General features: G+C 45.3%; 1 protein-coding gene across 3 annotated transcripts in view; it reads right to left on the bottom strand.

Moving 5' to 3' along the window:
* The window catches only part of LOC124711264 (N-acetylglucosamine-1-phosphotransferase subunits alpha/beta-like), a 132,230-nt gene that overhangs the window by 62,139 nt on the left and 57,473 nt on the right, over positions 1-12,618 (bottom strand). For all 3 annotated transcript variants that reach the window (XR_007005449.1, XM_047241243.1, XM_047241244.1), the window contains exons 3-6: positions 12,014-12,225; positions 11,731-11,939; positions 11,487-11,609; positions 11,189-11,388 (exon numbers count right to left, since the gene is read on the bottom strand). Coding sequence is in view for 2 of the 3 variants with exons in the window: in XM_047241243.1 (XP_047097199.1) it covers positions 11,189-11,388; positions 11,487-11,609; positions 11,731-11,939; positions 12,014-12,225 (744 nt within the window). In the remaining variant the exon portion in view is untranslated. The remainder of the gene's footprint in view (positions 1-11,188; positions 11,389-11,486; positions 11,610-11,730; positions 11,940-12,013; positions 12,226-12,618) is intronic.

Raw genomic sequence — 12,618 nt, 5'->3', positions numbered from 1 at the left:
GAAGGACGAAGGAAGGACAGAGACTTTCCAGCACAGAGAGCGAAGAAGAGAGACTGTCTTACAGTTACAAGAGAGCGTCTCCAGACGTAGGCACAAAACATACTCCCAGAGGGGGAGAAGGGGAAGGGAAGAGGTGGTGGTGAGGGGGGAGGGGGGAGGGGCAGGGGCAGGATAGGGGATGGGGAAGGATGCGGAAAAGGAAGGTATGCAGCCTGGAAAGGAAAGAGGGCCGCACTAGCTCGGGGTCCCGTGCTCGCCACGCACGTATCCACAAAAGAGTTGTGGACCCCCGGCGGAGGGGGGCGGGGGGGGGGGGGGGGGGGGGACTGAGAGCATGATCTAGCTCCCTCATAGTGAAGGTGAATAGCATTCACGATTTGGGGAAGAGAAGGGTATCGTCCAAGCCTCCTCCACTCCTTTCTGATGGATGAAGGCAGGGTGATAGTGGAAAGAGCTCGAAACGTCTGCATAATGGCGGCCCAAGGTGTTGGAGATCGTAGCAGACGGTGTCATCATGGATCCTGTTGCTATCAGGCCGGAAATGGGGGAATGGATCTTGGTTTCAGAGATCCATCAGAGGTTGGCCCACATGACAGACGAAGGTGTGGAACTGTTAAAAGAACTAGTGAATGAAATCCAACTACCTCTTTTGCTCTCCCGAAGAAATCAACGACACTTTGTACGCATCTGTTTATAATGAATCCAGTTTTCCAGCATAGGGTGGTGGTTAAAAATGTGGAGTGCATGAACTGAGTCGCAGCATGCTTCAGTCCACCAAGAAAATGGGACACAACGTGGTAAAGAGGAAGTGCGAGGAATGAAACGTTCTGCAGCAATAGGGATAATGTTTGTGAGATATTCCACCTGGTCATCACAACTGGGGAAATCCTGTTCTTCGAAGGTCACCAGGGAGGAGTAAAGGTCCAGTCAGAATTAGTAAGCTGCCATTTGGGGCTGCATGTGGATGGGACAGGAGCCAGCAAACTGATAGCACATGGGAAATGGTTGTTCAAGTAGGTGTCAGGAAGAATGGACCACTGAAGATGATGGGCAAGCTGGGCAGTGCAAAAGGATAGGTCCAAATGGGAATAGATGTGCGAGGAGTCAGAAAGGAAAGTGGGTGCTCCAGTGTTAAGAAAGAAGAGGTTGGGTTGGTACAGAAGGTCAGCCTAAAGGGAAAATCTCTGGGACATCCTGGGAGAACACCAAAGGGGATGATGCGCATCAGAGTCACTGAGTAGCAAAAATGGGGGATGTAGCTGCCCAGTAATCTGAAGGAAGTCTGCCCTGGTGATATCGAAGGACGGAGGTACATAAATTGTACAGAGGGAAAAAGTAAGGTGGCGAAGGAGAAGGCGAATGGCAACAGCTCGAAGACAGGTAGTCAGGGAGATGGGTTGACTATGAATGTTATCCAGTACGAGCAACATAATGCCCCCATGAGACAGATGGGATGCCGACCTCAGGGGGAAGGACAAAACGAATTGGTAAGTAATGAGAAAGCTCAAAGCAGTCTTGAGGGCGCAATTTCGTTTCCTGAAGACAGAGTACAAGGGGATGCTGCGATGCTAGCAGCAACTGTAAATCCTCTTTGTGGGACCGAAGGCAACAAATGTTCCATTGGAGTACTGTCAGGAGGAGGAAGAGATGTAGGGGTGTCAACTCTGTGGACGCCGAGGGACAGCTGGTGCAGAGCTGCTACTACTGGGCACAGAAGCAGGAAGATCCCATTTCACGGGGTCGACAGAAGCATCGGTGTGCTGGTGCAGTCGGAATATGGAGTCTGACACTAAAAACGGTCGGCGGTGCGCACCGGTGAGACAGAGGCCGGTGGGGCTAAGTGAGCGCGTGGCGACACTGTCGAGCAGGATCTTCAAGTCAGTAAAGGAAAGGACCATTTGCCTTTAGCGGACTTCTTCAAGCCCTTCCGGTTAAAGGAAGACTGGGGTGTTGTTTGGCTAGAGGGATGGAGGGATTCATTCCGCCTGCCAGTTGTATAGCGGGTAGCTTCACCCCTTTAGGCAAGAGTTGGACAGTTTGTCGCACAGTGGGACAGGGGAACGGTGATGCTACCTCGACACTGGGCGACTTCACAACCTCAGAGCCAAATTTGAGGTCGCACATCTGCATGGCTGTGTCCTTCACAGAGCAAGGGTTAACGAGAACTGAACTGTAGATGCCCGATGGGAGAACACGGGGTTTGCGACTAGCCAGTAACCTGCGAGCTACTGGGTACAGTACTTTTTCCTTTACCCGAATCTCTTGAACTGCCCGCTCATCTAGACACACGGGGCAATCCCGCTTGGAGGCGGCACGGCCGCCATTGCAGTCGATACGGCGGAGAGAAGGAGGCGGACATTCGCCCTCGTGTGCGTCCCTGCCACAGGTTACACACGTGGCTGGGTGTCGACAAGACATTCTAGTGCAACTGTACCCATGACACTGGTAGCAGCACATCAAATTCGGAATGTACGGCCAGACTGTGACGATTTCGTAGCCCACTATAATCTTGGACGCCACCACCACCCTGTCAAAGGTGAGGAAAAGAGTGCGGGTGGGCACCGATTAAGAATCGACCTTTCTCATTAGACGATGGACGGCAATGACACCCTGATCGGAGAGGTAAGATTGTATTTCGGCCTCAGTTAGACCGTCACGCGGCCCGGTGTAAATTACACCACGGGAAGAATTCAAAGTTCTACGTGCCTTGACACGAACAGAGTAGTCATGCAGAAGTGAGGCATCAAGTAGTATTTCTGCTCGAGAATCAGAAGCCATCTCCAAAAGCAAAGTGCCCTTCCGTAAACGAAAGCAGGATTTCACAGGGCCAGCAATGGCACTGACACCTTTCTGAATAATAAACGGATCGACCGTGGCGAAGGACTGACCATCTTCAGTACGTGATAACACGAGGAACCGTGTTGCAATGGGAAGGGTCTTTGAATCGTTAGCCTCATTACGTTTACATATCGTAGACGTTGATTGTGAAGATGATTGACTCATTGCAAGGGAATCCCCAGCTTCTCTGTTGGTGTGGTCCTTCCACCTGGGGGCTCCCTTCACAGGGGATGCACCCAGCTTAGGTGATTGTTCACATCTCAGGTCACACCTTCATAACACCTGGCAGAGGGACCAGTCGGGAATTTGGGTAGGTTGCAGCTCAGGCAGTCACCCCTCTCAGGGCCTGGCCCGTACCAGGGGCGAACCCTACCTGTCGACCTGGGGCTGTGGATTACACGTTACCCAGTCACCTGTTTTGCACCACATGCGTCGGCCAGCCTTCAGGAGCACACAAGGAGGAAGAAGGAAAAAGAGGATCCTCAAATGACAAAGCAGAGAAACGAGAGGAGAAGGAAACAAAGAAAGGAAAAGGGAGCCAAAAAGAAAGTTGAGACTATTTGCAGGTCAGCGACAGAATTCAGAACATTCCCAATAATACACCAGACGTGTTCCCCAAGTGAGGGGGGGAAAATATAGCAAGAGGAGAGACATGCAGCACGGAAGGGTAAAAGTGTTGCAAGGGCCAGGCCCCTGTGGTAGTCGAGCACGAACCCGCCAAAGAGTGGCGAGCCCCCTGGGGGGAGCAGAAAGGGGTGAGGGAGTTGCCCAATAAGCTGGAGAAAGTCTGCCCTTGTGACACCAAATGATGGATGGATGTAAACAGTACAAAGAGAAGAGGTGAAGCGAGGAAGAAAACTCCAGACTGCAACAGCTCGAGTCAGGTAGACGGTTTGACCATGGACATGAGTCATCCCAGGTGAGCAGCACGGCTCCTCTACGAGATGGAATGCAGTCTTCGTGTGGAAGGTCAAAGCGGACACGAAAGAAATGCGAGAGCTCGAAGCGGTTGTGAGGACACAAGTTTGTTTCCTGGAGGTAGAGAACAAGCGGACACTGCAATTCTAAGAGTAGCCATAATTCCTCAGGTGTAAAATCGCCCAGTGTCACAGTAGCACCTCCGTCTCCTCCTCCAGCTGTGGAACAAGCCACGAAGCATGTTACATTCCATCCTGGATTTTCCATTGTTTGATTCATAACTCATCTTTCTCGGATCTAAAGCCACGAATGTTCTATTGAAGGAGAGTCGTGACAAAGACAGCAGGTGAGGAAAAAAATTAACGAGGGACACCTCAGTGGCTGCCAAGTGCTAGCCTCCAAATATTGTCTGATAGAGGGCACAGAGGCCGGAGGATCACGCTCCACGAGATCTACAGAGGCTTCGGCATTCTCCTCCTGTCAGTCTGCGGAGTCCAGGGCAGAAAAATGTTCGGCAGTGTACTCTGGTGACACAGAGGTCACCGGGTGACACTGTCGAAGACAATCTCCGGGTCTGCGAAGGAGAAGACAGTTTGCCTCCATTCGATTTTTTGGAGCCTTTCCAGTTGGAAAGACGTTTGCCGGCCGGAGGGTTACAAAAAGCCTTCGCGGAAATATTCCTCCTGTCCTTTCCGGCCTGCCGGTCGTGTAGCAGCTGACTGCCCCACGAGGCAAAAGTCCGGCGGCTCGACGCACTGCTGGAGCAGGAGACGGAGACGCTACCGTGACACTGGGCGATTTTACACCTGTGGTGCCGAATTTGAAGTTGCACATCTGTGTGGCAACGTCATTTGTGGGGCGAGATGTAGCAAGAGTGTTACTGTAAGTGCCGGAGGGTGCAACGCAAAGTTTCCGACTAGTCGACAACACGTGAGCGACGGGGTACGGCACTTTTTTCTTCACCCAGATCTCCCGGACGGCCCGCTCATCTCAGGAGGAAGCTGCACGGTCACCATTGCATCGATACAGTGGGGAGCAGGCGGAGGCAGACAATCACCCTCGTGAGCGTCCCTGCCACAGGTTACACGCATTTGGCCCGTTGTCGACAGGACTCTCGAGTGTGGTTGTAATGATGACACTGGTAGCAGCACACCAGGTACGGTCTGACTGATCATTTTGTAGCCCGCTTTCATCTTTGACGGGAGGACAACTCTATCGAAAGTGAGAAAAACGTGTGTTTTGGGCACTAAGGATGCATCTACCTTTTTCATCACCCGACGGACCGTAATCGCGCCCCGATCGGAGAGGTACGTTCGGATTTCTGCCTCGGTCGGACCGACGAGCGGCCTAGCGTACGTGACATCGTGGGAAGCACTCGGCGGGGAGAGACACGAATGCGATAGCCGCGGAGGATCGGAGTTGCGAGTGGTTGTTGCGATTGAGAATCTGAAGTAATTTCCGAAAGCAAAGAGTGACTGAGTAAATGAGAGCAGTATTTCACCGGGCCGGCAACTGTATCGACACCTTTCCGAATAATATAGCAGAGATGCCGAGTCGCAGATAAACACGTTACTTCTATCTGCAACTCGGCATCTACGCTATACGGTGAGTGGCAACTTTACTTTTCAAATGTTGTTACATACCATCACGGATTTTCCATTGTTTGATTTCTGAATACTAAATGAATTTACCATATCAACTGTCTTCAGTACACGGAACCGTGAGGAACCACAAGGCAGCTGGGAGGGTCTTTGAATTATGATCCCCATTCCAATTACATTTAGTAGATGCTGACTGCTGAGAAGACGATTTGCTCATTGCGAGAAAATCCCCCACGATTGCCAGCATCTTCGATGGTGCACTCCTTCCAATAACGGAGGGGGGAGAGGGGGGGGGGGGAGGGGGGGGGGGGAGGATCCCTCAGTAAGGGTGCACCCACCGTAGGTGATTGTTCACACTCAGGGTCACATCTCCCGGACACGTGACAGGGAGACAATCGGCAATTTGGAAAGGTAGCAGCTGAGGCAATCACCTCTCCCTGGGCCTGGCCTTTACCAGAGGGTACGTGCAAACCCTACCTGTCAACCCGGGGCTGGGACTTACGTGTTACCCAGTCACCTGTTACACATCAGACACGCGGGCCGGCCTTCAGGAGTGCAAAGGGAGGAAGAAGAAAATGAGAGAAAACTCAAATGCCAAAGGGGAGGAAGGACAGGAGAAGGTGAGCGAAGAAAGAAAAAAGGAATGACAGACAGTGGAGAGACTGTTTTGATGTCAGTTACTGAAAATGCAGAACACATTCCCAAAAACATCCCAGACATGTCTCACAAGGGAGGGGAAAAAGAATAGCGAGAGGACTGACAGAAGGAAAAAGCTGCTGCAACGGCTGGGGCTCCGAGGTAGCCGAGCACGAACCCACCGACGAGCTGCGAGCCCCCTGGGGGGACAATAATAATGGTATTTCTATTCTCCCAGTGAAGACTTTATATGCCTCACCCCAGAGATTATCTTTTCACTGTTTGTCCACGTAATCCTTCCAGCGTATCTCAGAACAGCGTTTCCTAATATTGCTTTAGTCTGTCGAAACTGCTCAGAGCTGCATTGTCTGCCACGTCTACTCAGCTTGCTGGAAGCGAGTTGTAGTCCTACTGGGGTCAGATGGGTCACGGTGCTCCAGAGATGATGGAAGCCGTTCGTGTGATAATTGTTTGTGTATAAATGTGCCTGTCTGCCACTCGACTCCTCTATTTGGTGAGTACCAGTCTGTAGGAATTAATATTGTTAATCCATCCCTGATTTTTTACCATTTGTTATACTGAGTAGTTCTCGATTATGATATGTTCAACATTATTGAAGATTACCTAACTTTGGATCTATGGAACACAAAGTATATCTAGCCTAATATAATCAAACTGGAAACAACCGTGTCCTCCTGTAGTTAGTCACAATGAATCTGAAGCACTGATAACTCACTAACATATGAAACATATCACCGATTTCATGTCTTGATATACAGTAAATTGTATTAAAATTCCTGGTACAGTCACAAACTGCCAAGTTTTTGGGAGTAATATGGTTGGAATAGTTTGAAACTTTAAACATTTGTATCAATAATAATTATATGTTGCTTAAATCATATGCTTTTCAGACAGTGAATAAGGGCACATCTAAAGCCGAGGAGTAGTATAATGTTCAGTAACACACATGTGAGGATTATCCAGAAAAAAACAGATGTTTTGAAATAAACAATTAAAAATATGGAAAAACCAAATTTTATTGTGTACATTTCAAAGATACACTCTTAACCTACTTTTCTATATAATCACCATTCAAACTGATGCACTTATGGCACTATCTGACAAATTTTTCAATACCATCTCTGTAGAAATCAGCCACCTGCAATTGCAACCACTGTTTTATACCGACATGCAGTTTCGTGTCAGTGTCAAAGCAGTGTATTGTAGCGAGCCAAGTCTTCATTGCTGAGAAGAGGCAGTAATCGATCGGTGCCAAATCCCATCCAAATCCCCATAGGACCCCATGGGAATAACTGGCCATTTACGGACGTGCATTGTCTTGAAAGGACTACAAAACTTCTGTGGTAAGTTTTCCCTGATGCTTGTTTCGTGTTGCACAGTGTTTGACAATACCTCTCTGCGTTAGTTATTGAGCCACGTTCAAGAAAATCAATGGATAATCACTCCCTTACAGTCCCAAAACACAGTAGCTATGGTCTTTCTTGCTGTTAGCATTTGGAAACACTTCCTTGGAAGAATTTGTGTGTGCCGATTCCATTGACAGTCATTCTGTTTCACAATTGCCATGCTTCACCCAAATCTTGTTCCCTGCTACAACACAATTGATAACTCTGTTACAGTTTTTCTTGTTATCTTTGAGGAAGGTCTGTGCTTCAGCCAGTCTCTGTTTTCGTAGTGTTCTGTTAAGATTTTGAATCGTACCTAGCATAAAACTTGCGCTAACCAAGCTTATGCACTACAATTTCATGCGCCAAACACTGAAATTTGGGGAAAATGTTGTGAAAGTTCCATAATCGTGAAAAGACGATTTTCACGAATTTCATCATTGATTTTTATCATCAGTTACTCAGTCAGAAGTCCAAGATTACCACACTGGTCTTCATTATGAATATTGGTACTGCCATTTTTTAAATCAATGCACTGTTGTGTTACTTGGTTTTCACTCATTATTCCTTTTCGGTACACATAACAAAGGTTGCAATAAATTTCTACCGATTCGTAGTTTTTTGCCAAGAAAAACCTAATCACAGAACGCACCTCACAAGTGATGGGATTTTCTATCGCAGCACACATTTTAACACTTCGTATAAAGCAAAGCAGAAGAGAGCCAGACCACATGCTACAACTGGATGCCTACTGAGTGTAGGAACATTAAGGCTAGGGCCTGGATTTTAATGACAAGTCATATATTTTTCTGAACTATAGGGTGAATTTTAGAACACTTTATACACAAATCTAGGCATTTTAGTATCGAAAGATGTATTTTGATTGTGCATATAAAGTCATATTTCAACAAATTTTAGTAATAGGTCACATTGCGGCCAACTTTTAATATAATAGGTCATATTTCCGTCAACTTTTGCCAAAAATGCATATACCGTTTTTCTCGTATCTTACATGACACAGGAATAAGAAAATGAAAATGTTGCTCACGAGACAATATTTAATGTGCTATTATGAAAGATAAACAGATAAATTAGCACACAGCTTTATTTCTCAGGACTGTAGCAGAAAATCGGTGTACCACAACAGTCATTTCACGAACATAAAACATTGTTGCGCAGAGTCGACAATACGCTCTCAGAGCCAACAAAGGCGGCTTCTGCCATAATAATCATCACAGTCACACAGGTGTTCTCAGTAACCAGTTTGAATACAGCCTTTGCCTTGTTCATCACACCTAACACAAAGTGCTCCGACAGAGTGAAGTTGCGAGGATATGTTCAAGAATTTGGAGAGGAGTTCTTTAGTATTTGTGGGAAAATATTATTTTTTAAACTTTGTGAAGTTGAAGTTAGTGCAGAAAAGTGCTTTAATGTGTAACAACACTGTAATACCGCTAAACACAGCAGCTGTGTGAAACGAAGTGCTGAAAATAACAGCAGGCAAATGCTGTTATTCGAACAGACAGGTCAATCGTCAACCGTGCAATCATTCTGCAAGGATTTGTGTGAAATGATGGTGTCCTGCAACATCCCATAGGAAAAGATGAAGAATCCATGCTGCAGATGGTTCTTGGAGAAGTACACAACACATCCAGTTCCAGATGAATGAACTATTTATCCATATGCTACAATGATGTGCTCAACAAAATACAAATTACTATTGCTGAGCAAAAGATCTGGCTGTTGATAGATGAAACTACGGATATTAGTGGGTGATGTATTGCAAATGTCGTTGTTGGTGTTCTAAAAGTTGATGGCCCTGGAGATATGTTCATACTAACGTGTGAAGCTCTCGATAGAGTAAACAATTCGACGATTGCTATTTTGTTTGACAACTCTCTGAAGCTACTGTGGTCGGATGGCGTGAAAAGAGAGAATGTTTTGCTGCTTGTAACAGATGGTGCTTCATATATGGCTAAAGCAGCCAAAGGGCTTCAGATTCTCTACGCCAGCATGGTGTACACCACTTGCCTTGCACATGCATTGCACAGAGTTGCCGAAAAGGTGCTATCAAATTACCCTGACGTGGACAAATTAATTTCCTGTGGCAAGAAAATCTTACGTGAAGGCTCCGCTACAGGTGCAGAAATTCAAGGAACAAGCACCTTCAATGCCCCTCCCACCTAAACCTGTTCTTACACAATGGGGTTCTTGGCTTAATGCTGCTGAGTATTACTGCACCAACTACACCCAAATAAAGAATCTTCTGTGAGCTTGATAGTGATGAATCAAGTGCTATCAAAATTGTGAAAGAAGTTTTTACAGATACATTGTCTCGAAACTTGGCATATATCAACGCCAATTTTTCTGTGATATCAAAAGCCATCAAATGACTGGAAGCTGTTGGCACTCAGCTATGTGAGGCGCTGAGTATTGTGCAACACGTGCAGAGTGAGTTGGGTCGAGCTCGTGGTCATGTGGCTGACAAAGTGAAAACCAAATAGCAAAGCGTTCTCCACCGGAATCCTGGATATTGTACATTGCGCAAATTAGTGACAGTCTTTCAAGGAATGCCACAACATTTGAATATACGGAAACAAAGCTGAACTCCAGTGACCTGGCTGCCTTCAAATACGCTCCAGTGATGTCTTGTGAAGTGGAAAGGAGCTTTTCCAGGTACAAAACTATCCTCAGTGACAACCGTATACCTTTGACAATGGAAAACCTGAAAATGCACCTTGTGATCCAGTGCAACTTTGCAGATACTGAAGATTGACATACGGCGTTAAATAATGTTAAATGCTTTAAATACTATGTAGAAATAAAAACATTGTTTTACTGTTTCAATAAATGACCTTTTCACTGTAATTTGTATTTAGAAAATAGAACATTCAGACATTCAAAAAATAAGTGCAAATTAGCCACAAACCCTACAGAAAGAAAGAACTATACTTACAATATTTTGAGAAGTGAATTTTGTATTGATGTGATGTTTAAAGCTTTCCCGGCATACTGATTGTTCCATAAAAACACGAGAGAACTGCCGGATATCAGTAACGTCCTGCCACGATATTTCGGCGCAGAGTCTTCTGGCCATCTTCAGGTGAGTGCCACTGTAGTAGTACTGGCGAGTACGAGCTGAGCTCCGCTATTTAAAGCCTTCTGTGGTGACATTGCGCATGCGCTGCTCAGCGTGATGGCCAGAAGACTCGGCGCCGAAATATTGTGGCAGGACGTTACTGATATCCGGCAGTTCTCCCGTGTTTTTATGGAACAAATTTTGTATTACTTTATGGTGAATAAAAAATTAAATAAACAAACAAGAATGCTTTAAATAAACTTCTATTGAGTCATATTTTATTTTTAAGGTCATATTTATGTAAGTTTTAGGTCATAAATGTTTGCATATTTCACTGTTTTTTAGGTAACTGAAATCCGGGCCCTAGTTATGGCACTAAAATGGTGGCTCCCACCCACAGCCACAACAGATCAAAGTGTCTGTTACTTTCTAGCTAGCCCTCATAATATACGTATCTTCAAAATGATACTTAAATGTACTATTGGCAGGATCACTTCTATGGATACTAAGACAAACTGATATGACGTAACTGTCAACTGTGCGTCATATTGACAATGAGTTGAGTTTTTGGTTGGACACGATGTTTCAGAAACAAATCATACTTTATCATTTTCATTCTACTGCCTTTTGCATCTATGGCTAAGAGTAACACAAATTATTTGTGAAATTGCATTGTTATGACATAAATATAAAACACAATGTAGAAGTACCTATGCAAGTGAGTTTCTATTGCCGGACTACTGAATGTCGGCAAATGAGACATGTCGGGAAATATTTTGTTGTGAGGGACCACAGTAAGACGTGGGTTGTCCAGGTTTAACCAGTGAGGTATCTGGCCGTTTGTCACCACATACACGTGGCGAACCCACGGGGCAAATTTCTCGAGAGAACGCAGGGAATACCGCAACTCCTAGAAGCAGAATAGAAAACTGAAGTTGTGAAATGTGAATGTAGTTTCACATTGTATTTTGCTGCTGAAAAAGTCTGAAAAATAGATTTAGTCTCAACCTCTTTGTCCTCAAATCTTGATGGTGCCAAACTCTCCGTATTAGCAAAAGGCAGCTCCATTATTATGTACGCATTACTGACCGTTATTTTCATTTCCTCCAAATACAGGGTGCCTCTCGATAGCTACGTGAAAGAAAACAGTTAGATGTGAAAGTGTGCTGACTCCATCACTATATCCTATGTTTTTCTTTCAGTTTAAATGGCATTCTCATATAAAAACTAAATTAATTATTTGTGATAATACCTCCATCATTGCTGTAGCCGCTTTCTCAGTACCCAGCTCTATGACAGATGTCCCATTGTTGGGGTACATCCAAACATTGACAATGTTATCTCCCACATATTTTTGAAATAAAGCACGAATATCATTTTCTATGTTGTGCATGACAACTGATGGTATGCCAGTAATTATGAGTGTATTCTTCACAGGGTAAGAAGCTGGGGCAAATTTTTCTAAAAAAGAAATTTAATATTACAAGAACATACGTTTGATATAAATCGAGATTGTCATTCTGTAAGAAAAATACCTGATGTCCAGTGAGCCTGAAAAAGAGTAACATTAGCCTTCTTAACCATCACTGTCTGCTGGACGACATCACCTGCCTCTTCTGGATCAGAGAAGTAAATGATTGTTCTATTCAGAGAATGATTCTTCTCAGGTGGGTTTTGCACTTTCTCTCTATTCCACAGGTTGGTCAGAGCGATGTCATATTCCTTTTCTGGCCCTTCATTAGGGAACCTATGTAACAGATCAATCAAGATAACAATCAAGGAATGGTTCGTTTAGTACTTGGTATTCACTAAAATGTTTTACATCACCTCAAGTTGCTAAAATAGCGATTTTTAAGCACTTCCAAACATTCACATATCTCCTCAGCAGAACAGTGTCTGTTAGTTACAATTGGTCTTAATGTAAGTACATACATTATTCAGGTATCAGATAGACTTTATTACTGATACTGACTTTTCAGTTTGTAGAGTGAGTGAGTTGTTGGGGGGAGGGGGGGGGGGGGTGCCAGTGAACAAAATTCAATTACTTACAGGAGTCAATAAGGTCCAGGTGGGCACTCTATCTTTTTTTGGGCTAGTGGAGCTTAGGTGGAAGAAGGATATTGAAAAGTGCGGTGCAGTG

The sequence above is a fragment of the Schistocerca piceifrons genome, chromosome 8 (genome assembly GCF_021461385.2).
Source record: "Schistocerca piceifrons isolate TAMUIC-IGC-003096 chromosome 8, iqSchPice1.1, whole genome shotgun sequence".
NCBI classification, from domain to species: domain Eukaryota; kingdom Metazoa; phylum Arthropoda; class Insecta; order Orthoptera; family Acrididae; genus Schistocerca; species Schistocerca piceifrons.
The sequence above is the reverse complement of the archived record's forward strand: the minus strand, read 5'-3'. Positions and strand labels throughout refer to the sequence as shown.